Source organism: Pseudophryne corroboree, chromosome 2 (genome assembly GCF_028390025.1).
Source record: "Pseudophryne corroboree isolate aPseCor3 chromosome 2, aPseCor3.hap2, whole genome shotgun sequence".
In the NCBI taxonomy this organism is placed as follows: domain Eukaryota; kingdom Metazoa; phylum Chordata; class Amphibia; order Anura; family Myobatrachidae; genus Pseudophryne; species Pseudophryne corroboree.
In genome coordinates, this window is record NC_086445.1 from 911,392,755 (window position 1) to 911,420,675 (window position 27,921).

Sequence of the window (27,921 nt, forward strand, 5' to 3'; positions counted from 1 at the left end):
GGCAGTAATGCTAACCACCATTCGTACTGCCCATACTTCATATGTAATCCCCATATCATCCTCAACTGCATATATTTAACCGGTTTTTCCAATTTGCATCAATTCCTGTGCCTGGTTATGTAATGTGTTTTGTCTGGGGTTACTGGCTACATTTGCTGAAGACCAATTAGTCCTTGATGAACCATTAAGATGTTAGTGGTCAGTAGTAAATGAAGTAGTCCTGGCTGACTATACCATGGTCAGAATTATTATTTAATATGTAGCTCAAATATCTTCACATCAGGAGAGGACATCATCACACAAAGCCTACCGTAGCAGTGCTCCACCTCTTCTCCTTTCCTGATTGGTCGGCTAGCTTTAACAATGGCACATCTGCCCTGGAAAGTCACACTGGTGTTTGGGTCACATGAGTGATTTAGAAGGCTAAGCACTGGGAAGAGGGCAGTGGCAAGACGTACACACTTGTTGCTTTCCACCAGTGAGGTAGTATACTCTATAAACATAGAAAAGCACATTTTACCGGCAGCATATGTCTAATACAGGTTGAGTATCCCATATCCAAATATTCCGATATACGGAATATTCTGAAATACGGATTTTTTTGAGTGAGAGTGAGATAGAGAAACCTTTGTTTTCTGATGACTCAATGTAAACAAACTTTGTTTAATACACAAAGTTATTAAAAGTATTGTATTAAATGACCTTCAGGCTGTGTGTATAGGGTGTATATGAAACATAAATGAATTGTGTGAATGTACACACACTTTGTTTAATGCACAAAGTAATTAAAAATATTAGCTAAAATTACCTTTAGGCTGTGTGTATAAGGTGTATATGAAACATAAATGCATTCTGTGCTTAGACTTAGGTCCCATCACCATGATATCTCATTATGGTATGCAATTATTCCAAAATACGGAAAAATCCGATATCCAAAATACTTCTGGTCCCAAGCATTTTGGATAAGGGATACTCAACCTGTATTCTGTCTGAGGCAGGGCTGGCTTAACCAATATGCAAAGCTTCAAGGGAAGGATGGCATCAAGGGAAGGGGGCACTATGTATATTATATATATATATATATATATATATATATATATACATACACACACACACACACACACACACACACACACACACACACACACACACACACATAAATACATATATGCGGTAATAATAATACTAAAAATAAGAATTTACTTACCGATAATTCTATTTCTCGTAGTCCGCAGTGGATGCTGGGGACTCCGTCAGGACCATGGGGATAGCGGCTCCGCAGGAGACAGGGCACAAAAGTAAAAGCTTTAGGATCAGGTGGTGTGCACTGGCTCCTCCCCCTATGACCCTCCTCCAAGCCTCAGTTAGGATACTGTGCCCGGACGAGCGTACACAATAAGGAAGGATTTTGAATCCCGGGTAAGACTCATACCAGCCACACCAATCACACTGTACAACCTGTGATCTGAACCCAGTTAACAGCATGATAACAGCGGAGCCTCTGAAAAGATGGCTCACAACAATAATAACCCGATTTTTGTAACAATAACTATGTACAAGTATTGCAGACCATCCGCACTTGGGATGGGCGCCCAGCATCCACTACGGACTACGAGAAATAGAATTATCGGTAAGTAAATTCTTATTTTCTCTGACGTCCTAAGTGGATGCTGGGGACTCCGTCAGGACCATGGGGATTATACCAAAGCTCCCAAACGGGCGGCAGAGTGCGGATGACTCTGCAGCACCGAGTGAGAGAACTCCAGGTCCTCCTCAGCCAGGGTGTGCCCCTGACCAAGTAGCAGCTCGGCAAAGTTGTAAAGCCGAGACCCCTCGGGCAGCCGCCCAAGATGAGCCCACCTTCCTTGTGGAATGGGCATTTACATATTTTGGCTGTGGCAGGCCTGCCACAGAATGTGCAAGCTGAATTGTACTACACATCCAACTAGCAATCGTCTGCTTAGAAGCAAGAGCACCCAGTTTGTTGGGTGCATACAGGATAACAGCAAGTCAGTTTTCCTGACTCCAGCCGTCCTGGAAACCTATATTTTCAGGGCCCTGACAACATCTAGCAACTTGGAGTCCTCCAAGTCCCTAGTAGCCGCAGGTACCACAATAAGCTGGTTCAGGTGAAACGCTGACACCACCTTAGGGAGAAACTGGGGACGAGTCCGCAGCTCTGCCCTGTCCGAATGGACAATCAGATATGGGCTTTTGTGAGACAAAGCCGCCAATTCTGACACTCGCCTGGCCGAGGCCAGGGCCAACATCATGGTCACTTTCCATGTGAGATATTTCAAATCCACAGATTTGAGCGGTTTAAACCAATGTGATTTGAGGAATCCCAGAACTACGTTGAGATCCCACAGTGCCACTGGAGGCACAAAAGGGGGTTGTATATGCAGTACTCCCTTGACAAACTTCTGGACTTCAGGAACTGAAGCCAATTCTTTCTGGAAGAAAATCGACAGGGCCGAAATTTGAACCTTAATGGACCCCAATTTGAGGCCCATAGACACTCCTGTTTGCAGGAAATGCAGGAATCGACCGAGTTGAAATTTCTTCATGGGGCCTTCCTGGCCTCACACCACGCAACATATTTTCGCCACATGTGGTGATAATGTTGTGCGGTCACCTCCTTCCTGGCTTTGACCAGGGTAGGAATGACCTCTTCCGGAATGCCTTTTTCCCTTAGGATCCGGCGTTCAACCGCCATGCCGTCAAACGCAGCCGCGGTAAGTCTTGGAACAGACATGGTACTTGCTGAAGCAAGTCCCTTCTTAGCGGCAGAGGCCATGAGTCCTCTGTGAGCATCTCTTGAAGTTCCGGGTACCAAGTCCTTCTTGGCCAATCCGGAGCCACGAGTATAGTTCTTACTCCTCTACGTCTTATAATTCTCAGTACCTTAGGTATGAGAAGCAGAGGAGGGAACACATACACCGACTGGTACACCCACGGTGTTACCAGAACGTCCACAGCTATTGCCTGAGGGTCTCTTGACCTGGCGCAATACCTGTCCAGTTTTTTGTTCAGGCGGGACGCCATCATGTCTACCTTTGGTCTTTCCCAACGGTTCACAATCATGTGGAAGACTTCCCGATGAAGTCCCCACTCTCCCGGGTGGAGGTCGTGCTGAGGAAGTCTGCTTCCCAGTTGTCCACTCCCGGAATGAACACTGCTGACAGTGCTATCACATGATTTTTCGCCCAGCGAAGAATCCTTGCAGTTTCTGCCATTGCCCTCCTGCTTCTTGTGCCGCCCTGTCTGTTTACGTGGGCGACTGCCGTGATGTTGTCCCACTGGATCAATACCGGCTGACCTTGAAGCAGAGGTCTTGCTAAGCTTAGAGCATTGTAAATTGCTCTTAGCTCCAGTATATTTATGTGGAGAGAAGTCTCCAGATTTGATCACACTCCCTGGAAATTTTTTCCTTGTGTGACTGCTCCCCAGCCTTTCAGGCTGGCATCCGTGGTCACCAGGACCCAGTCCTGAATGCCGAATCTGTGGCCCTTTAGTAGATGAGCACTCTGCAGCCATCACAGAAGAGACACCCTTGTCCTTGGAGACAGGGTTATCCGCTGATGCATCTGAAGATGCGATCCGGACCATTTTTCCAGCAGATCCCACTGAAAAGTTCTTGCGTGAAATCTGCCGAATGGAATCGCTTCGTAAGAAGCCACCATTTTTCCCAGGACCCTTGTGCAATGATGCACTGACACTTTTCCTGGTTTTAGGAGGTTCCTGACTACCTCGGATAACTCCCTGGCTTTCTCCTCCGGGAGAAACACCTTTTTCTGGACTGTGTCCAGGATCATCCCTAGGAACAGAAGACACGTCGACGGAACCAGCTGCGATTTTGGAATATTGAGAATCCAATCGTGCTGCCGCAACACTATCTGAGATAGTGCTACACCGACCTCCAACTGTTCCCTGGATCTTACCCTTATCAGGGAATCGTCCAAGTAAGGGATAACTAAAATTCCCTTCCTTCGAAGGAACATCATCATTTCGGCCATTACCTTGGTAAAGACCCGGGGTGCCGTGGACAATCCAAACGGCAGCGTCTGAAACTGATAGTGACAGTTTTGTACCACGAACCTGAGGTACCCTTGGTGACAAGGGCAAATTGGGACATGGAGGTAAGCATCCTTGATGTCCAGGGACACCATATAGTCCCCTTCTTCCTGGTTTGCTATCACTGCTCCGAGTGACTCCATCTTGATTTGAACCTTTGTATGTAAATGTTCAAATATTTCAGATTTAGAATAGGTCTCACCGAGCCGTCTGGCTTCAGTACCACAATATAGTGTGGAATAATACCCCTTTCCTTGTTGTAGGAGGGGTACTTTGATTATCACCTGCTGGGAATACAGCTTGTGAATTGTTTCCAATACTGCCTCCCTGTCGGAGGGAGACGTTGGTAAAGCAGACTTCAGGAACCTGCGAGGGGGAGACGTCTCGAATTTCCAATCTGTACCCCTGGGATACTACTTGTAGGATCCAGGGGTCCACTTGCGAGTGAGCCCACTGCGCGCTGAAACTCTTGAGACGACCCCCCACCGCACCTGAGTCCGCTTGTACGGCCCCAGCGTCATGCTGAGGACTTGGCAAAAGCGGTGGAGGGCTTCTGTTCCTGGGAATGGGCTGCCTGCTGCAGTCTTCTTCCCTTTCCTCTATCCCTGGGCAGATATGACTGGCCTTTTGCCTGCTTGCCCTTATGGGGACGAAAGGACTGAGGCTGAAAAGACGGTGTCTTTTTCTGCTGAGATGTGACTTGGGGTAAAAAAGGTGGATTTTTCAGCTGTTGCCGTGGCCACCAGGTCCGATGGACCGACCCCAAATAACTCCTCCCCTTTATACGGCAATACTTCCATGTGCCGTTTGGAATCTGCATCACCTGACCACTGTCGTGTCCATAAACATCTTCTGGCAGATATGGACATCGCACTTACTCTTGATGCCAGAGTGCAAATATCCCTCTGTGCATCTCGCATATATAGAAATGCATCCTTTAAATGCTCTATAGTCAATAAAATACTGTCCCTGTCAAGGGTATCAATATTTTCAGTCAGGGAATCCGACCAAGCCACCCCAGCGCTGCACATCCAGGCTGAGGCGATCGCTGGTCGCAGTATAACACCAGTATGTGTGTATATACTTTTTAGGATATTTTCCAGCCTCCTATCAGCTGGCTCCTTGAGGGCAGCCGTATCTGGAGACGGTAACGCCACTTGTTTTGATAAGCGTGTGAGCGCCTTATCCACCCTAAGGGGTGTTTCCCAACGCGCCCTAACTTCTGGCGGGAAAGGGTATAACGCCAATAATTTTCTATCGGGGGAAACCCACGCATCATCACACACTTCATTTAATTTTTTTGATTCAGGAAAAACTACAGGTAGTTTTTTCACACCCCACATAATACCCTCTTTTGTGGTACTTGTAGTATCAGAAATATGTAACACCTCCTTCATTGCCCTTAACATGTAACGTGTGGCCCAAATGGAAAATACGTTTGTTTCTTCACCGTCGACACTGGAGTCAGTGTCCGTGTCTACCGACTGAGGTAAATGGGCGTTTTAAAGCCCCTGACGGTGTTTGAGACGCCTGGACAGGTACTAATTGGTTTGCCGGCCGTCTCATGTCGTCAACCGACCTTGCAGCGTGTTGACATTATCACGTAATTCCCTAAATAAGCCATCCATTCCGGTGTCGACTCCCTAGAGAGTGACATCACCATTACAGGCAATTGCTCCGCCTCCTCACCAACATCGTCCTCATACATGTCGACACACACGTACCGACACACAGCACACACACAGGGAATGCTCTGATAGAGGACAGGACCCCACTAGCCCTTTGGGGAGACAGAGGGAGAGTTTGCCAGCACACACCAAAACGCTATATTATACAGGGACAACCTTATATAAGTGTTTTCCCTTATAGCATCTTAATATATAATAATATCGCCAAATAAGTGCCCCCCCTCTCTGTTTTAACCCTGTTTCTGTAGTGCAGTGCAGGGGAGAGCCTGGGAGCCTTCCTAGCAGCGGAGCTGTGTAGGAAAATGGCGCTGTGTGCTGAGGAGAATAGGCCCCGCCCCCTTTCCGGCGGGCTTCTTCTCCCGTTTTTCTGACAACCTGGCAGGGGTTAAATACATCCATATAGCCCCAGGGGCTATATGTGATGTATTTTTAGCCAGCATAGGTACTTTCATTGCTGCCCAGGGCGCCCCCCCAAGCGCCCTGCACCCTCAGTGACCGTTGGTGTGAAGTGTGCTGAGAGCAATGGCGCACAGCTGCAGTGCTGTGCGCTACCTCATGAAGACTGAGAAGTCTTCAGCCGCCGATTTCTGGACTTCTTCTCTCTTCAGCATCTGCAAGGGGGTCGGCGGCGCGGCTCCGGTGACCCATCCAGGCTGTACCTGTGATCGTCCCTCTGGAGCTAGTGTCCAGTAGCCTAAGAAGCCAATCCATCCTGCACGCAGGTGAGTTCACTTCTTCTCCCCTAAGTCCCTCGTTGCAGTGAGCCTGTTGCCAGCAGGACTCACTGAAAATAAAAAACCTAACAAAACTTTTACTCTAAGCAGCTCTTTAGGAGAGCCACCTAGATTGCACCCTTCTCGGCCGGGCACAAAAACCTAACTGAGGCTTGGAGGAGGGTCATAGGGGGAGGAGCCAGTGCACACCACCGGATCCTAAAGCTTTTACTTTTGTGCCCTGTCTCCTGCGGAGCCGCTATCCCCATGGTCCTGACGGAGTCCCCAGCATCCACTTAGGACGTCAGAGAAATAGTAATAGTAGAGGTTAAGATATACATTAATCTTGGGAATACAACATAATTAGGATGCTAAGTATACAAGCAGATATTTTACGCAAGATTAGCTATGAGTACCTGATCAAAGGGGTATATTTACAAAGATTCGTGTTTTAGCCGTTTTTAAGGGTGTTTGATCTCGAATGGTATCGGGTGCATTTTACTGCAACTTTTTGAATCCTGATACGGTCATTCACTAAGCTGCCGACTTTTCCAAATTCGTATTTTCCGATGTCGATGTGATTCGTAATGTCAGGCAGTGTTTTACGGGAGTGATGAGTAAAACACTGCCTGACAAAACACAAGGAATCCCGGCCGGATCTGTGAGATCCGTGCAGGGCTTCATTGTGTACCTTAAGAAGGTGTTTAAAGTGTTTAAAATTCAGAAAAAATTTGCGTGGGGTCCCCCCTCCTAAGCACAACCAGCCTCGGGCTCTTTGAGCCGGTCCTGGTTGACAAAATATGGGGAAAAAAATGACAGGGGTTCCCCCATATTTCATCAACCAGCACCGGGCTCTGCGCCTGGTCCTGGTTCAAAAAATACGGGGGACAAAAAGCGTAGGGGTCCCCCGTATTTTTTAAACCAGCACCGGGCTCCACTAGCCAGGTACATAATGCCACAGCCGGGGGACACTTTTATTGTGGTCCCGGCGGCCCTGGCATTACATACCCAACTAGTCACCCCTGGCCGGGGTACCCTGGAGGAGTGGGAACCCCTTAAATCAAGGGGTCCCCCCCCTCCAGCCACCCAAGGGCCAGGGGTGAAGCCCGAGGCTGTCCCCCCCATCCAAGGGCGGCGGATGGGGGGCTGATAGCCTTGTGTAAAAAATGAGAATATTATTTTTAGTAGCAGTACTACAAGTCCCAGCAAGCCTTCCCCGCAAGCTGCTACTTGGAGAACCACAAGTACCAGCATGCGGTGGAAAACCGGGCCAGCTGGTACCTATAGTACTACTACTAAAAAAATACCCAACAGAAAACAGGACACACACACCGTGACAGTATAAGTTTATTACATACATGCACACCTCCAAACATACATACTTACCTATGTTCACACGAGGCTCGGTCCTCTTCTCCATGTAGAATCCTCGGGGTACCTGTGTAAAAAATTATACTCACATAATCCAGTGTTGCTTGTCTTCTTTGTATAATCCACGTACTTGGCAAAACAAAAAAACGGAAACCCGACCACGCACTGAAAGGGGTCCCATGTGCCCGACTGCCAGGACCCCCCCTGACTCCTGTCAAAGAGGGTCCCTTCAGCCAATCAGGGAGCGCCACGTCGTGGCACTCTCCTGATTGGCTGTGTGCTTCTGTAGTGTCTGTGAGGCTGCACACGGCAGAGATACAATGTAGCGGTTGACCGAAAGTAACCTCACCGCTGACCGCAAAGTTCCCACCATTGGATACAATGGAGCGCATAGGCGCTACATTGTATCTCTGCCGTGTGAGGCCTCACAGACACTACAGGAGCACACAGCCAATCAGGAGAGTGCCACGACGTGGCGCTCCCTGATTGGCTGAAGGGACCCTCTTTGACAGGAGTCAGGGGGGGTCCTGGCAGTCGGGGAAAGGGGTCCCATGTGTAAACATGGGACCCCTTTCAGTGCGTGGTCGGGTTTCCGTTTTTTTGTTTTGCCAAGTACGTGGATTATACAAAGAAGACAAGCAACACTGGATTATGTGAGTATAATTTTTTACACAGGTACCCCGAGGATTCTACATGGAGAAGAGGACCGAGCCTCGTGTGAACATAGGTAAGTATGTATGTTTGGAGGTGTGCATGTATGTAATAAACTTATACTGTCACGGTGTGTGTGTCCTGTTTTTTGTTGGGTATTTTTTTAGTATTAGTACTACAGGTACCAGCGGGCCCGGTTTTCCACCGCATGCTGGTACTTGTGGTTCTCCAAGTAGCAGCTTGCGGGGGAGGCTTGCTGGGACTTGTAGTACTGCTACAAAAAACAATATTCTCATTTTTTACACAAGGCTATCAGCCCTCCATCCGCCGCCCTTGGATGGGGGGGGGGGGGACAGCCTCGGGCTTCACCCCTGGCCCTTGGGTGGCTGGAGGGGGGGGGGGGGGGCCTTGATTTAAGGGGTTCCCACTCCTCCAGGGTACCCCGGCCAGGGGTGACTAGTTGGGTATGTAATGCTAGGGCCGCCGGGACCACAATAAAAGTGTCCCCCGGCTGTGGCATTATGTACCTGGCTAGTGGAGCCCGGTGCTGGTTTAAAAATTACGGGGGACCCCTACGCTTTTTGTCCCCCGTATTTTTTGAACCAGGACCAGGCGCAGAGCCCGGTGCTGGTTGATGAAATATGGGGGAACCCCTGTCATTTTCCCCCCCATATTTTGTCAACCAGGACCGGCTCAAAGAGCCCGAGGCTGGTTATGCTTAGGAGGGGGGACCCCACGCAATTTTTTTTTTCTGTTTTTACACTAAACACACCCTTTCCCATAGATAACCATGCACAGATCTCACTGATCCGTGCATGGTTATCCAAACTCGACTGGAAAAAGCAGGTCTATTTTTTTTGCTGCTTTTTTTAACGATTCGCAAAAAAATAGACCCGCACTTGAGCACGCAGAGACTAACACCCAAATACGAATGGTGAATACCCGTATTGTATGAAATAACAGCCGCGTTTGACCGATGGTCTATTCATTCGTATTTCAGAACTTTGCCGTTAAATCCATTACGAATAGACCAGACACTGCCGAGATTTGTGCTTAGTGAATTCCCGGATTGGGACTTAGAAAAAAAAAACACAAATCGTCAAAACTCGTTTTTTTAGTAAATACTGGCCAAAGACTGCAATTAGAAAAAGTAGGAGAAAACTTTTCAAATATAAGCACAATAACCCCTTCCACCAGGTACAAAGTGCTCTGCTCCTCTTAATTTATGATTGCCATTACCTTATTTGAAAAACCTTTCTTATCAATTAACTAGTTAAACACAGGTGACGGCAATCATGAATTAAGAGGATCAGAGCATTTTGGACCTGGTGGAAAAAGTATTGTTTGAGTAACACCATTAGCCAACTTGACCCACAAATCTATGCAAAACAGTACAAGTCCAAGGTCAGCAGGCACCACTGGGAAAACACTGCATTGCATGACTGCCATTAGGTATTCTAGCTATTCGATTTTCTTAAAAGGCTGTAGCAAAAATAAATTAATTTAATGTTCTTTAAACAATAAGTACAATACAGAAACAATTTGTAGTGAGGCAATAAGCGAATACAGAATTTTTTTTTTTTTTGTAACTCGATTTTACAAAGTAGGCAACTGTTATTGTGTGTGAGAAACAAAACAATAATTACCTTCGTATTCTTCTTGGATGACGGTCACTGCCTGGGCATTACAGTGAAGCTGAAGCATGTGCAGGAGTATTGCTGAACCAATTAGCTGCAAGTCTAGGATCTTGTCTTGTTCTGCATGACCATCCATAGTGTCTTCACCAGGTGTCACTACTTCCTTCCTTCTCAGCTGATCAATGCATAGCTTCTTGCACAACGCTGCACTAGTGAGTGCGTACAGAAACTTACGCTCCTCTTTGTGATGTTCAATGTGAGCCAGCAGGTTAATTAAAGATGTATAGTCACTGTAATAATGCTCATTAGAAGCATTCTTCAAAGCACTGATGTTTAATGTTTGAGATAAGATCCCTGACACCTGTCTGTAGCCAGCCAGCAGGACTGCCCTTAGTGACGTTTGGCAGAAAATGCCAAAGCAGAGTAGAATGCTACCCAGTGAGCACTCCACATAGTGATACTTTTCCCAGGCCTCGTCCATGCATTTGTTACTACAGTATCTGGAGAAACTGCAATGCGGACAGGGCAGAGATGCTAAGGTCCTCTGTAAGCAATGATGACAATAAAGATCGCAGTTACTAACTGTAGCATCCCATGCGTTTTGTCCGCTCAATTTCTTCCTATTAGGGATGATTACACTAACATAAGCTTCTTCCCATATCAAAAGATCTCCCTGCGCAATATCTTTAGAAGCCACTAAGTGGCGCCCTTTGGAACTGCTAAATTGTAAAGACAGAGAGCTAGAAGCATTGCTTAGCTGTAGGTTTTTGTTTAACTTCAGCTCCTGTAGTTTGTCACTCATTGAAAATTTAGCAAGCTTCCCTGTGTCCTCAGTCAGCCCAGCGCCTTCTGTCCTAGAGGATTTAGCGTTGGAGGAGACAGATTGTCTTAGCTTTTCCAAACACTCGGTCTGTCGTTGAAGGATTTTGCTCTTTAGCCGCTCAGGATACCCATGCTCTTGTGCGCGATTAATGTCCTCCAAGCAAACCTAATAGAGAATTTCCCATGGGTAAAAGAAAAAAAGAGCACTTTGACACATTCTAGACTAGTTTCTGTGGTTTCACCTCTCAATGCGAGTTAGGCAGAGTGTCCATTCTATTTGAAGCAGATAAACCCCACATGTGCTGCCTGTAAGAACTCAGCAGTCTGAACTATTGACATAGTTTACGCAAAGATGGCTAGGTGTGATTGGATGGTGCAAACTCTGTTTAGTCTACTCTTAAAAAAAGCAGAAATAAACTCTTACCTACATAAATAAAAGCAAACGGGTAATTGACAGATAAGAGAGGGCCTGACCCTTATAGGCCCTACACACTGGGCGATAATACTCAAAGATATGAACGATCTCGTTCTTTAATGAACGAGATACCGTTCATATCTTTGAGTGTGGAGGCACCAGCGATGAACGATGTGCGGCCCCAGCGCTCGTCCATCGCTGGTGCCCTGTCGCCTGTGCATGCAGGCCAATACGGACGATCTCGTCCTTATTGGCCTGCACTTCTATGGAGCCGGGTGACGGGGGGAGTGAAGAAACTTCACTCCCCCTGTCACTGTCCCCCCCCCCTCCCCCCCCCCCCGCCGCCGGGCAGCTTGGCGGCGGATCGCTCAATGTGTAGGGCCAATTACAAACAGTAGAGAAAGCTATTCTCAGAGCTCACCCGATGTACATAAGAATGCAGCCAATCAATTGACTATGAACTAGCGCATAGGTCTGCAAACTCGGTCCTCAGGACCCCACACAGTGCATGTTTTGCAGGTAACCCAGCAGGTGCACAGGTGTATTAATTACTCACTTACACATTTTAAAAGGTCCACAGGTGGAGTTAATTATTTCACTTGTGATTCTCTGAGGAGACCAGCAAAACATGCACTGTGTGGGGTAATGAGGACCGAGTTTGCAGACCTATGAACTAGCGCCTTGGTGAACATGAAATTCCTCAGTTCCTAGTAAAATGATAGGCTGCAGATTTATGAATAAAGATTTGACACACAAAATTGCTGCCGCATGCCATTTGTAGAATAGGCTGTCACCAAAGACGGGGATCACAAAAGCTTCTGTCCAGTATTTAACAATTAAAAATAGAAAACTGCACTCAATGTGGCTGCATGAAAGATACGTACAGGTCTTATACATTCATGTTCTATCAAACTACTGGCAACCTTATTTGCTGCACTATAATAAAAATTATAACATGCACTTGCACAAAGAGAAAAAGGTCTGTAATAGCTTTTCTTTAAACGTTGAGATATAATATTTCTGAGCGGCATAACAGGCATCTAAAAAGCTGAATTGCACAAAAGTACCCCAGCTGCTAGAGATTAGATTCAGCTAATGTATTTGGGAAGTGGCACTGTACATTACCCACAATTAAGCACAACATGCAAGATAAGTAGCTAAGTGACTATTAAATTGTCCAGTTTGTCATGGGAACTGCACCTTTAAGTTGAAAAGTTCTGTAGAAAAATAATTCAATTACCGTGCTACCTGCAGCTTGCGAACAAGCTATTTATACACTTCTGAAAGTCTTCATAATTAAAAAATAGTTAGAGAGCTGAAAGGCTCGGCTGGAGAAATGACAGATGAATGAGGGAGACATCACGGAGCACAACAGCATGTGTGTGAAAAGAAATAAGAAAAATGACAGGGCTAAGAAAAACCAAGATCTACAGCATGTGGTTCACCGAAATGATGATTTACATTGAAATCTTGTGCAGGAACAAACCTGCAGAATGACAGGAGAGATGTAAACAATACTTACTGAGTAATGGCCAAGGTGAAAGAGAACTGCTGATCGATTGGCAAAGCACACTGCAATCTCCTCTGTGCCAGGGCCGGCATGTGAGATAGCCTGCAGGAATGACACTTGTAGACTCAACAAAAGTTTGCAAAGTACAGGTAACACATTGTAGCCTTATTATAACATGGAATACATGACCAGAATCAGAGTCACACTTCTTGCTATTCTACACCCAAGGAAACAGTGGTATAAAAATTGTTTTTGTTTGTTTTATTTTTTTAAACTCGTCATAAATAATGGAGAAATTAAGCTATAAACCATGTGTTTACTTGGCAGAGATTTTCCTACATCGTGTCCATGTATTGAACCTGCAATTCACCTAAAACAGATTGCCTGTGCCGGAGACAAAAAATCACAGCATTTCTACACTGGGATGACACCTCAGCAGTAATATAGCACAGCATGTAGTCATCAAAAACAAATAAACATTTAATGAGTAAAATAATAAATACAATATCAATACACATACGTAAATAATACAATGAGAATACATGATGTATTGCAAATAGAAAACATTGCAGCAGGTAGTGTGTAAAAGCATCAGAATATTAGTGTGAAATTTATCCTGCTACCTCTAACCTCTGCTGGAGTCAATGTGGACAAACCGGTTCCTTTTATCACGACGGTCCAAACTGTGAATGCCAAATTGCTTTCTCACAAATATTTAAAATGCCCACTCTAATATATATTGCAGACGCCAGGCGCATCTTATTACCATATACGATAAAAGTGCGCTGTACATCGCAAAACACTGCATCCCATAAGAGAAAACAATACACCCACACATTATCTGAGTTCCAAAGCTCATTGATGTATATATTTGTTATTAAAAGGATATGGATTCAATATATTACAATGTACAGTATACCTATAGTTACAACTCATACAGTAAGCAGTTAATACATACAGTTACATAAAGTTACAGGCCAGCAATACAATACCATTCCCTCAATGCTTATGTCTTTGTCTCTCTCTCTCTCTGTAAAATCATGCTGGGACTCCATCTTACGCTGAGACCAAAACAGGAACTGAGGTCCTGTGTGATCAGCAATGTGTTATCTAGTTTTTTTGGGGAGGGAACTTACTCATTCATGAGGAGTCACTAGTCTCTTTGTATATGTTAATCAGGTTCAGCCTTGGGGACGTCCAAAGGGGCTGGCCTGTGCTTCCTGTCCACTACCTTTTTGGAATATCTATTGTTCTAATAAAAGTGATTTTAGCTTTTATACATTTAATCATAACTATTTGTTGCAATGTCCTATAACTTAATAACAAGTCTCAAATGAATCTACACATTAATCTGGTTGCTTTAATAGTAAATATGACAGGTCTATCTTGCTTCGTTCAAATAATACACATACATGACATTACTTCATTATATAATTTTAAATTATCATGATGTCTGGCGCTTGATATTATTATAATTATGTACTGCATGAAATAAGTGTCGAATCCATCTCTGTGGCATGTCCGTGTAAATGCGTGTGTTACCATATATTGCTGCGCGTATTTGAAAGTATAGCGACTCATATGTGTGTAGTGTGTATGTTCTTTTTATGTAATATTTTTGACTTCGACAAAACCCTTTTATCTTCAATAGTCTCTCCTGATACCCCTCTTACCCCAGCCTTCACGCTTTTACCTGCCAATTACCCAATATGAGAACAAATTAGTCCTACATATTTCTTGTGCTGCTAAATATCAAATTGCTAGGTCTTGGAAGCATTCATGCCCTCCAACCAGTCCACAGTTTCTCCACCGCATCTGGTTTGGGGCCCAAATGTAGTATATTATAACAAGTCTCCAAAACAACAAGGTGGACAAGTTTTGTGCAGTGTGGTCGCCATGGTATGGGTCTCAAGGTATAACCCCCTCCTGGCCCTTCCTAACCACTTGCTATTTCCACTACTCGCTCTCTGTGACTCAGCTTGCCCCCCCCCCCCCCCCCAACTTCCCATATTCTATATTATTTTCTGTTGTTTTCTCTTTTCACTTTTTTGAGATGTATCCCATCCCCCTACCCACTTTTTTTTCTTCTCTCATCTTTAATCAACACTACTCTTCACATCAAGATTGTTAAAGATTTATTGTAATAATCCCCAAGCTCTCATATATTGCTACCCTCTAACGCAGGGGTGGGCAATTATTTCAGCTGGGGGGCCGCTTAACACTTCCAGCGAATATTCGAGGGCCACACACAAAATACTCAAAAAGAGATCCCTTTTTACACATTAAGGCAGACAGCGTCCCCTTTTTACACATTACGGCAGACAGCGCCCCCGTTTTTACACATTACGGCAGACAGCGTCCCGTTTTTACACATAACGGCAGACAGCCACCCCGTTTTTACACATTACGACAGACAGCGTCCCCTTTTTACACATTACGGCAGATAGCGCCGCCGTTTTTACACATTACGGCAGACAGCGTCCCGTTTTTACACATTACGGCAGACAGCGCCCCCGTTTTTACACATTACGGCAGACAGCGTCCCCTTTTTACACATTACGGCAGACAGCGCCCCCGTTTTTACACATTACGGCAGACAGCGTCCCCTTTTTACACATTACGGCAGACAGTGCCCCCTTTTTACACATTACGGCAGACAGTCCCTACCCCCTGTCCCCCCCCCCTCCTCTAAACCCATATTGCAGTTTTTAACTCCCCTCCCTCCCCACCCCTAAACCTACATGGCAGCTTAAGCAGTGATCCAGGGGCTGACTGGACAGGGGGTTTACCTGTTTGTCACAGTGGCAGACGATCCCCGCTCTCCGATGATCTGCGCTGCTGCCGGCCGGAGTCACTGCTGATGTGGCCTCTCCTGCTCCCGCTCGCTGCCCGCTGCTTCCTCTCCTCACTGGCCGCCGCTTCTCGGCCGCCGCTCCTGCTCACTGCAGTGCCCGCCCCCGTGCCTCCCAGCGCATGATAACAGAGGAAATCCCGGTCAGCTGACCCTGTGACGTGACCGGGATTTCCTCAGCGGCGCCGCGTCTGAGAGCAGTGCAATGACAAGCGGCATGTCGGGCCGCTTGTCATTGCACTCTGGTGGGGCACAGCGGGCCAGGCAGGATTGGTCCGCGGGCCGTATCCGGCCCGCGGGCCGCCTGTTGCCCACCCCTACTCTAACGCTTTGAATTTTTCTTTGATAAATACCCCATGTGCAGTAGTGTGTTCTATTTGCAATACATACATGTCAATCAACACAGCTTGTTCTGAGATTGCTGTATTACTTTTATATGTGTGCTGCTATTGTGTTATTTTTTTATGAATATTTTGCTAATTAAATATTATTAAATTAATATATACAGTATGTACTGTTAAGCTGTAAACCCACTTTTAGCTCTACCTCAGTTTTCTACTGCATGCTATTATTGAGGACACAGCCATTGGCAGAGGCAATCAGTGCTTACACCTTACAAGAATATACTTATAGTGCCGTTGTTTGCGCTAAGGGGAATGTTTAATCTGCTCTGGGTTTATCACGGGGCGGTGGTATTCAAGGTCGACAGGGTCTCTAGGTCGACAGGTCAACATGAGTTTTTAATGTTTTTCTGGTGTCGTTTTCTCCGTACAGTGACCGGGATCCCCAATTAGTGCACCGTGTCCCCTCACATGGCTCGCTTCGTTCGCCATGCTTCGAGCAAGGTGCCTCGCTGCGCTCGGCACAGGTTACCATTCCCAATTGTAGTCCGCGTGGATCGTTAAGTATGAAAAGGTAAAAAAAAGTGTGAAAAACTCATGTCGACCTTTTGACCTGTCGACCTAGAACAGTGATGGCTAACCTTGACACTCCAGCTGTTGTTGAACTATACATCCCAGCATGCCTTGCTACAGTTTTGCTATTTGGCCATGCTAAAACTGATGCAGGGCATGCTGGGATGTGTAGTTCAACAACAGCTGGAGTGTCAAGGTTAGCCATCACTGACCTAGAACATGTCGACCTAGAGTCCCTGTCGACCAATAGTGGTTGAATTAGAGACCGGATCCCCATCACAGCATTCCTGATTTCCAGCAGTTTACATTATCCACAACCAAGTAGAGGAGGTTCAGCAGACTTTACAGTGATATGTAAGAACTTTTAAGCATTTCCAATGAGGAAAATACAGTACAATAAGTATAAGTATAGTGTAGATGAATTTTGCTGTACATTCAGTACAATCACAAAGTAGCGGCTGTGTCACAGTGCTGCGCACTGTGCGGAGCTGCACCCACCAGGAGGAGGATACCGTCTTTCCCCTCCACGTCAAGCGCAGCCCACATTACCACTGGAGACAAGCATGGCAGCCTCCCCCTTTACTGTGCCCGCCAAACAGTAAGTGAGATGCCTGATGGGAGGGTGCACAATGGACCGCTGCTTAACTGACGAGTGGGGATAGGTCTGCACCCCCCCCCCTCCCTCCTCCCAGGTTGCACGCAGCCACACACCTCTCCCCTTCCCCACCTCCTGGTTCTCATGCAGCCTCCCTCCTCCCCGCTGGGGAGAACACTGTAAAGGTAAAGTTAAAAGAATATAATATTCTTCACACTGTTCAAAAGATTGATAAAACCCTTTTCAAAAGTGATTTATGGACCTTTAAGTGATAACCGTGATTTCACATTCAAATGCAAAACTGTTGACGTTGAATGGTACAATAAATTTGTATTCATGTACAACACTACTGCTAGCATATGCAGTAATGTAAGGAAAATGCTCTAAGCCTAGCTCTTGTCTATATAAACACAAGTTTCTCCACAGTATAAAACACCTGGGTGGACTCTTCCTGCTAAATAATGCTACACACTGCAGTCTGGTATCAAATGGAATAACGATGAAGAAAGGGGATTTCACTTTTCCCAAACGGTTGCTACTTGTACCTTGGAATATAACGCTGCAGCAGCTGTGTACTGCTTCCTTCCAAACCTTTTATTCCCCTCCTCCTTGTAGAACAGCACAGCACGAGGTTCTTTCTCCACACTTAGATCACTGCACAACCTTTCCACTACCTCCTCGTCTTCCTGCCTGTGGAGAGAAATTAAAGACAGGTGCTTGTACAGTGTGCATACACATGCTCTGTCCCCCAGTACTTGCAAGCCCAATCCCCTCTGCTTGACTTTGACATAAGCATTACTACTTGCAAAACCCTTCCTTCATGCCATCTCAAAATGTTCCTTCCCCACTGTGTGCTGAAAAGGAAAAAACACTTTACAGTCCTCAAGACACAGCTGATCTTGGCCTTGATCTATTTGTGACAGATCAAAATGATTCTGAGCTCAGTATGGAAATGTACTGTACAAGGTGTCGACCAATACATTTAAAACATAAATTCCGTCGCTCTAAAATGTAACACCTAACAGTCAATAACAGATGGGCCTTATTCAGACCTGATCACTGTGCTGTATATTTGCAGAGAGCTGCGATCAGATAGTCAACGCCCAGGGAGGGTGAAAGCCCGCCCGGTGCAAGTGTGCGAATGCATGTGTACGCCGTGCGAAAACTTCTCCAGGCAGCGGACATCTGCAAATCTGTTCACAACTCACTCACCATCAAATTATTTTTACATACTGTGCAGTCTGTGAGTAGCCCAGGACTTACTCCTACGGTGCGATACAAACAGGCTGTCCGGGGCCGGAGCTGTCGGCTCACGCCCTCCCAAAAAATGCATTGGGAACGCCTGCATTTTTCCTGGCACTCTCAGAAAATGGGCAGTTACCACCCACAAACGTCCGCTTCCTGTAAATCACCTTGCAAACATGTTGCAATGGAAATTTTCGCACCACCCTGTCGCTGTCTGGCGTCGCATCTGTGCATTGCGGTGCATACGCAGTCATTCGATAATCGTCCGCTGTGCGATTTTGCACAACAGCAATCAGGTCTGAATCGGGCCCTATATGAAAATTCTTGCTGACAGTGCACTGATGACATCTCACGACACAAACCTGCCACAACCAGTTTTTTCTGTACCACTGCCATGTGTGTAACACAGGAACTTCAGATACCAGCCAACAGAGATGAGGCTATAGTCTTTACCTTATCTCAGTAGTGGCCATCAAGCGGCCTGTCGGATGCTAGTGGCACAGGGACTCTTAGTCTACAACCCACCGGTCTATGCTCGGTTCAAACTTATTACCAACTTTCTTGTAAAAGAGTAAGAATGGACGGGAGAAGGTAATTTTTACATAATGTGACTACTTTTGCATAATGCAAGGCGGTAACACAGCTCATCCAATAGGAGGTGGGGAAGAAAGTGCAGTGTATTATGGGCCTGACTCATGTTTGTAACTAAAGCAAATTATCAAGCAACTGGGCAAAACCATGTCGCACTGCTGGCGGGGCAGATTTTGATTTGGGTGGGGTGTGTTCAAACCATACTTGCCTACTCTCCCGAAATGGGCGGGAGGCTCCCGAAAATCGGGTGACCCTCCCGGCCCCCGGGAAGAGCAGGCAAGTTTCCCGATTTTTCAAGCCCCCCCCTGCCCACTTAGTGAGTAAAGTGGGCGGTCCGGGCAGTCGATGACGCGATTCTTGCTGAATCGTGTCATCATAGCCACGCCCCCTGCTGTATGCCGCCGGTAATAGCGACATCACAGAGCAGGGGGCGTGGCTTAAATTATGTGCCATAATAACCCCACCCCTGTCCCACCCCCAATCTGCCTCGTCCCGCCCCCTATGCACGTCATAGCCTTGCCCCGCTACCCTGCTGAACCGACCTGGCTGCTCTCTCCTGGAGAAAGCAGCCAGGATGTCGGCATGTATGGTTCAAACTGAAATCTAAATTGCAGTGTAGAAATAAAGCATCCAGTATTTATCATGCACACAAACACTATAACCTACCCAAATCTAAATCTCTCTGCCCATGTTACATCTGCCCCACCTGCAGTGCAGCATGGTTTTGCCCAGTTGCTTGATAATTTGCTTTACTTACAAACATGAATTGGGCCCTATGTACCACACACTCCATCTCCTTCCTCTGCGGGCTCTGGACTGCAGGTACGAAAGGTAACTAAATTAGCTGATGAGTGGAGGTTTGTAGTAATGACATTTGTGAAGGTCTCAGGGGCATGTGGGTATGTCTTTGTGGTATGTGGGTAGCACTTGGAGAGATCTGAGGGTCATATGGGTTGATGTGAGGGGGTCTGTTTGGGATGTGGGGAGGATTTAGTGGCATTAGGGGGCTATGGATACATGGTATTTGGTCAAACGGTCAACAGTAACTATGTTGACACTACTGTGTCATCATCAGAACATCAACATAGTTCAAATTGTCAACAGGCTACAGATCGTCAGTCTCAAATCATTGACAGGTTCACAATGTCGCCATGTGAAATATGGACATTCCGGGGATGCCGCCAGTTAGGCGTCTATGGGAAGGTTAGGCTGTGGGGGGAAGATAGGGTTAGGCTGTGGAGGGTTTGACTGTCACAGCACCACAGTGACCCGGAAGAATATGCTTGAGTTGCTGCTGCCGCCAGCAACCACTAGACAACCAAGGACAGTCTATTGACAGTTCATCATGTCTACATTACATCGAGGCAGACATGATGAATGGCAACATGGTCACCTTCGACAGGCCGAGTATGCCTACATGCTGCATTCAACAGTTTTCTCACCATCTACGATCCCACCACCTCACTCATCTCTCTCAAATGCTATCACTCTTTTCTGTCCCCTGCCTCTGTGTTATCCGCAATTTCACTATCTCCTCCATTCCTCACATTCAAGCCATCTCTAAGCCCTGCTGCGTCCACCTCTGTAACATCTCTAGAATTTGTCATTTCCTTACCCCTAGATGCTATTAAAATCTTTATCCATGCACTCATCTCCCAGCTTCTTCACCAAACCTAGCCAAATCTTATCCTTAACCTCTGTTCCATGCTGTCTACTCCATCTGTGTCACCCCTGTCTGTCTTCCCCTCCCCTTTAGAATGTAAGCTCTCATGAGCAGGGCCTTCTTCCCTCATGTCTTTATCCTTTTCTTACTTTAATAATCAACTACACCAAATCCTGCAATTTTCTGCCACCCTGATACTTATGTCAGTGTCATCTGCTGATGTAGCTATACTTATTTACCCTGTACTTGTCCTATATTGTCTTCAACTGAAAGTCTGTTTACCGGTTTTATTCGCTTATGTATTTGCTTATGTACTCTGTAATTGGGCGCTGCGGAACCCTTGTGGCGCCATATAAAATAAGAATTTACTTACCGATAATTCTATTTCTCATAGTCCGTAGTGGATGCTGGGGACTCCGAAAGGACCATGGGGAATAGCGGCTCCGCAGGAGACTGGGCACAAAGTAAAAGCTTTAGGACTAGCTGGTGTGCACTGGCTCCTCCCCCTATGACCCTCCTCCAAGCCTCAGTTAGGATACTGTGCCCGGACGAGCGTACACAATAAGGAAGGATTTTGAATCCCGGGTAAGACTCATACCAGCCACACCAATCACACCGTACAACTTGTGATCTGAACCCAGTTAACAGCATGATAACAGAAGGAGCCTCTGAAAAGATGGCTCACAACAACAATAACCCGATTTTTGTAACAATAACTATGTACAAGTAATGCAGACAATCCGCACTTGGGATGGGCGCCCAGCATCCACTACGGACTATGAGAAATAGAATTATCGGTAAGTAAATTCTTATTTTCTCTAACGTCCTAGTGGATGCTGGGGACTCCGAAAGGACCATGGGGATTATACCAAAGCTCCCAAACGGGCGGGAGAGTGCGGATGACTCTGCAGCACCGAATGAGAGAACTCCAGGTCCTCCTCAGCCAGGGTATCAAATTTGTAGAATTTAGCAAACGTGTTTGCCCCTGACCAAGTAGCTGCTCGGCAAAGTTGTAAAGCCGAGACCCCTCGGGCAGCCGCCCAAGATGAGCCCACTTTCCGTGTGGAATGGGCTTTTACAGATTTTGGCTGTGGCAGGCCTGCCACAGAATGTGCAAGCTGAATTGTACTACAAATCCAACGAGCAATCGTCTGCTTAGAAGCAGGAGCACCCAGCTTGTTGGGTGCATACAGGATAAACAGCGAGTCAGAATATTCTGACTCCAGCCGTCCTGGAAACCTATATTTTCAGGGCCCTGACTACGTCCAGCAACTTGGAATCCTCCAAGTCCCTAGTAGCCGCAGGCACCACAATAGGTTGGTTTAAGTGAAATGCTGAAAACACCTTAGGGAGAAATTGAGGACGAGTCCTCAATTCCGCCCTGTCCGAATGGAAAATCAGATAAGGGCTTTTACAGGATAAAGCCGCCAATTCTGACACGCGCCTGGCCCAGGCCAGGGCCAACAGCATGACCACTTTCCATGTGAGATATTTTAACTCCACAGATTTAAGTGGTTCAAACCAATGTGACTTTTGGAATCCAAAAAAAAACTACATTGAGATCCCAAGTGCCACTGGAGGCACAAAAGGAGGCTGTATATGCAGTACCCCTTTTACAAACGTCTGAACTTCAGGGACTGAAGCTAGTTCTTTTTGGAAGAAAATTGACAGGGCCGAAATTTGAACCTTAATGGACCCCAATTTCAGGCCCATAGACACTCCTGTTTGCAGGAAATGTAGGAATCGACCCAGTCGAATTTCCACCGTCGGGCCTTACTGGCCTCGCACCACGCAACATATTTTCGCCAATTGCGGTGATAATGTTTTTGCGGTTACATCCTTCCTGGCTTTGATCAGGATAGGGATGACTTCATCCGGAATGCCCTTTTTCCTTCAGGATCCGGCGTTCAACCGCCATGCCGTCAAACGCAGCCGCGGTAAGTCTTGGAACAGACAGGGTCCTTGCTGGAGCAGGTCCCTTCTTAGAGGTAGAGGCCACGGATCCTCCGTGAGCATCTCTTGAAGTTCCGGTTACCAAGTCCTTCTTGGCCAATCCGGAGCCACGAATATAGTGCTTACTCCTCACCATCTTATCAATCTCAGTACCTTGGGTATGAGAGGCAGAGGAGGAAACACATACCCTGACTGGTACACCCACGGTGTTACCAGAGCGTCTACAGCTATTGCCTGAGGGTCCCTGGACCTGGCGCAATACCTGTCGAGTTTTTCCCAACGGTTTATAATCCTGTGGAAGACTTCTGGGTGAAGTCCCCACTCTCCCCGGGTGGAGGTCGTGCTGAGGAAGTCTGCTTCCCAGTTGTCCACTCCCGGAATGAATACTGCTGACAGTGCTATCCCATGATTTTCCGCCCAGCGAAGAATCCTTGCAGCTTCTGTCATTGCCCTTCTGCTTCTTGTGCCACCCTGTCTGTTTACGTGGGTGACTGCCGTGATGTTGTCCGACTGGATCAACACCGGCTGTCCTTGAAGCAAAGGTCTTGCTAAGCTTAGAGCATTGTAAATGTCCCTTAGCTTCAGGATATTTATGTGAAGTGATGTCTCCAGGCTTGACCATAAGTCCTGGATATTGCTTCCCTGTGTGACTGCTCCCCAGCCTCGCAGGCTGGCATCCGTGGTTACCAGGACCCAGTCCTGAATGCCGAATCTGCGGACCTCTAGAAGATGAGCACTCTGCAACCACCACAGGAGGGACACCCTTGTCCTTGGTGACAGGGTTATCCGCTGATGCATCTGAAGATGCGACCCGGACCATTTGTCCAGCAGGTCCCACTGGAAAGTTCTTGCGTGGAATCTGCCGAATGGGATTGCTTCGTAGGAAGCCCCCATTTTACCCAGAACGCTTGTGCATTGATGCACTGAGACTTGGCTCGGTTTGAGGAGGTTCCTGACTAGCTCGGATAACTCCCTGGCTTTCTCCTCCGGGAGAAACACCTTTTTCTGGACTGTGTCCAGGATCATCCCTAGGAACAGAAGACACGTCGACGGAACCAGCTGCGATTTTGGAATATTGAGAATCCAATCGTGCTGCCGCAACACTATCTGAGATAGTGCTACACCGACCTCCAACTGTTCCCTGGATCTTACCCTTATCAGGGAATCGTCCAAGTAAGGGATAACTAAAATTCCCTTCCTTCGAAGGAACATCATCATTTCGGCCATTACCTTGGTAAAGACCCGGGGTGCCGTGGACCATCCCTACGGCAGCGTCTGAACTGATAGTGACAGTTCTGTACCATAAACCTGAGGTACCCTTGGTGAGAAGGGTAAATTTTGACATGAAGGTAAGCATCCTTGATGTCCCGAGACATCATGTAGTCCCCTTCTTCCAGGTTCGCAATCACTGCTCTGAGTGACTCAATCTTGAATTTGAACCTCTGTATGTAAGTGTTCAAAGATTTTAGAATCGGTCTCACCGAGCCGTCTGGCTTCGGTACCACAATAGTGTGGAATAATACCCCGTTCCCTGTTGCAGGAGGGGTACCTTGATTATCACCTGCTGGGAATACAGCTTGTGAATGGCTTCCAAAACTGCCTCCCTGTCAGAGGGAGACGTCGGTAAAGTCGACTTTTGGAAACGGCGAGGGGGAGACGTCTCGAATTCCAATATGTACCCCTGAGATATTACCTGAAGAATCCAGGGGTCTACTTGCGAGTGAGCCCACTGCGCACTGAAATTCATTGAGAACGGGCCCCCACCGTGCCTGAGCTTGTAAAGCCCTAGTGTCATACTGAGGGCTTGGCAGAGGCTGGAAAGGGTTTCTGTTCCTGGGAACTGGCTGATCTCTGCAGCCTTTTTCCTCTCCCTCTGTCACGAGCAGAAAAGAGGAACCTTTTGTCCGCTTGCCAACAAAGGACTGCGCCTGATAATACGGCGTCTTATTTTGAGAGGCGACCTGGGGTACAAACGTGGATTTCCCAGCTGTTGCCGTGGCCACCAGGTCTAAAAGACCGACCCCAAATGTCCCCTTTCAAAGGCAATACTTCCAAATGACGTTTGGAATCCGCATCACCTGACCATTTTACTGGTAGAATTGGACAACGCACTTATACTTGATGCCAGTCGGCAATTATTCCGCTGTGCATCATGCATATATAGAAATGCATCTTTTAAATGCTCTATAGGCAATAATATACTATCCTTATCTAGGATATCAATATTTCCAGTCAGGGAATCCGACCATGCCAACCCAGCACTGCACCTCCAGGCTGAGGCGATAGCTGGTCGCAGTATAACACCAGTATGTGTGTAAATACCTTTTTTTGGATACCCTCCTGCTTTCTATCAGCAGGATCCTTAAGGGCGGCCATCTCATGAGAGGGTAGAGCCCTTGTTCTTACAAGCGTGTGAGCGCCTTATCCCCCCTAGGGGGTGTTTCCCAATGCATCCTAACCTCTGGCGGGAAAGGGTATGCAGCCAATACTTTTTAAGAAATTATTAATTGTTATCGGGGGGAAACCCACGCATCATCACACATTTTATTTCTCAGATTCAGGAAAACTACAGGTAGTTTTTCCCTCACCGAACATAATACCCCTTTTTTGGTGGTACTCGTATTATCAGAAATGTATAAAACATTTTCCATTGTCTCAATCATGTAACGTGTGGCCCTACTGGAAATCACGGTTGTCTCTTCACCGTCGACACAGGAGTCAGTATCCGTGTCGGCGTCTGTATCTGCCATCTGCCTGACGGCCTATGAGACGTCTGGACAGGCACAAGCTGAGTAGCCGGCTGTCTCATGTCAACCACTGTTTTTTTATATAGAGCTGACACTGTCACGTAATTTTCAACAGTACATCCACTCAGGTGTCGACCCCCTAGGGGGTGACATCACTGTTACAGACACTCTGCTCCGCCTCCACATCATTTTCCTCCTCATACATGTCGACACACACGTACCGACACCCAGCACACACACAGGGAATGCTCTGATAGAGGACAGGACCCACTTAGCCCTTTGGGGAGACAGAGGGAGAGTTTGCCAGCACACACCAGAGCGCTATATATGTATAGGGACAACCTTACAATAAGTGTCTATCCCTTATAGCTGCTTATATCTGTTATTTTGCCAAATAAGTGCCCCCCTCTCTTTTTTACCCTGTTTCTGTAGTTGCAGGATGCAGGGGAGATTCTGGGGGCCTTCCTACCAGCGGAGCTGTGTGGGAAAAATGGCGCTGTGTGCTGAGGAGATAGGCCCCGCCCCCTTCACGGCGGGCTCTTCTCCCGCTTTTTACTGGAAAACTGGCAGGGGTTAAATACATCCATATAGCCCAGGAGCTATATGTGATGTATTTTTCGCCAACTAAGGTAAATTCATTGCTTCCCAGGACGCCCCCCCCCAGCGTCCTGCACCCTCAGTGACCGGAGTGTGAAGTGTGCTGAGAGCAATGGCGCACAGCTGCAGTGCTGTGCGCTACCTTATGAAGACAGGAAAGTCTTCTGCCGCCGATTTATGGACCTCTTCTTGCTTCAGCATCTGTAAGGGGGCCGGCGGCGCGGCTCCGGGACCCATCCATGGCTGGGCCTGTGATCGTCCCTCTGGAGCTAATGTCCAGTAGCCTAAGAAACCCAATCCACTCTGCACGCAGGTGAGTTTGTTTCTCTCCCCTAAGTCCCTCGATGCAGTGAGCCTGTTGCCAGCAGGTCTCACTGAAAATAAAAAACCTATTTAAACTTTTACTCTAAGCAGCTCAGGAGAGCCACCTAGATTGCACCCTTCTCGTTCGGGCACAAAATCTTAACTGAGGCTTGGAGGAGGGTCATAGGGGGAGGAGCCAGTGCACACCAGCTAGTCCTAAAGCTTTTACTTTGTGCCCAGTCTCCTGCGGAGCCGCTATTCCCCATGGTCCTTTCGGAGTCCCCAGCATCCACTAGGACGTTAGAGAAATAAAGGATAATAATAATTAGAACTTTACTACTGTAACTTTTTCTAGTCCCTCTTTTTGCTGCATCTCCTCACTGCAATCTATCCATAATGCCGCTGCTCATCTCACTTTACCCTCTGGTCGCATGGTATCTGCCTCCCCTTTCTGCAAATCTCCATCCTATACCATAATCTTCACAAATACATACTCAACAAACTGAAGACCGTATTCCCTAGTGTCAAATCAACTGCTCTCTACACAGAGACAGGGATTCTCAACTTTGCCTCAGAGTTAAACTCTGGAGTCTAGAAACTGTACATGTGTCCTTATAAACTACTGCAGTCACGCCAAAGATCCATTGTCAGTGCCTCAGGTCCCGTGTGTCTCGGCTTTCCCCGAGCGTCTTTTTCGCGCAAACATGCATCTCAATGGCAAGGTGATGCAACAAAGCTGCTTCATGAGACTGCCCTGATTAATTTGATGTACAACACTTCTCAATCTGTGTGCGACTGAGTCTGAATCTGTACATATGAACTAGTACGATGTAATTGCCATGGTTTTTTTCCATGCCAAGTTCCGTTATGCTTTGTATACAGATTCAGCCGCAGTCACACACAGACTTACAAGACTTGCATATCAAATGAATCAGTGCAGTCTTCTGAAATGGAGGCCTAATTCAGACCTGATCACTGTTGTGCAAAATCAAACAGCGGACGATTATCGAATGACTGCGCATGCACCGCAATGCGCACACGCGAGCCCAAACAGCAACAGAATGGTGCGAAAAATTTCGATCGCTAGGTGTATGCAAAGTGATTGACAGGAAGCGGACGTTTGTGGGTGGTAACTGGCCATTTACTAGGAGTGTCCGGAAAACCGCAGGCGTTCCCAAGCGTTTTCAGGGTGGGTGTGTAACGTCAGCTCCAGACCCGATCAGCCCGTTCTGATCGCACTGTAGGAGTAAGTTCTGGGCTGCGCACAGTGGTAAAATCATTCGATGGTGAGTTGCGAACGGATTCGCAGGATGTCCTCTGTCTGGCGAAGTTTTCCCAAGGTGTATGCATGCATTCGCACACTTACACGGGGCGGGTTTTCATTCTCAATAAGGCGGTGGTTATGTGATCGTAGACCTCTGCAAAAACTCAGAGCAACAATGAGGTCTGAATTAGGCCCTTGGTTTGTTCTATCGCGATTATGATGTAGTTTTACACAAAAAGAACTCCACATGGCTCACTCACGCCAGGCATTTCCCGCTGTATGGCGTATTGCGGTTAGGTGTATGAGGACACATCTAT

At 47.0% G+C, this 27,921-nt stretch overlaps 1 protein-coding gene across 5 annotated transcripts in view; it reads right to left on the bottom strand.

Annotated features, from left to right (window-relative positions):
* Positions 1–27,921, bottom strand: part of SMYD4 (SET and MYND domain containing 4) — a 164,296-nt gene that overhangs the window by 17,541 nt on the left and 118,834 nt on the right. For all 5 annotated transcript variants that reach the window (XM_063956111.1, XM_063956110.1, XM_063956112.1 and 2 more), the window contains exons 3-6: positions 17,787–17,931; positions 12,894–12,983; positions 10,144–11,122; positions 311–493 (exon numbers count right to left, since the gene is read on the bottom strand). In XM_063956111.1, the coding sequence (XP_063812181.1) occupies positions 311–493; positions 10,144–11,122; positions 12,894–12,983; positions 17,787–17,931 (1,397 nt within the window). The remainder of the gene's footprint in view (positions 1–310; positions 494–10,143; positions 11,123–12,893; positions 12,984–17,786; positions 17,932–27,921) is intronic.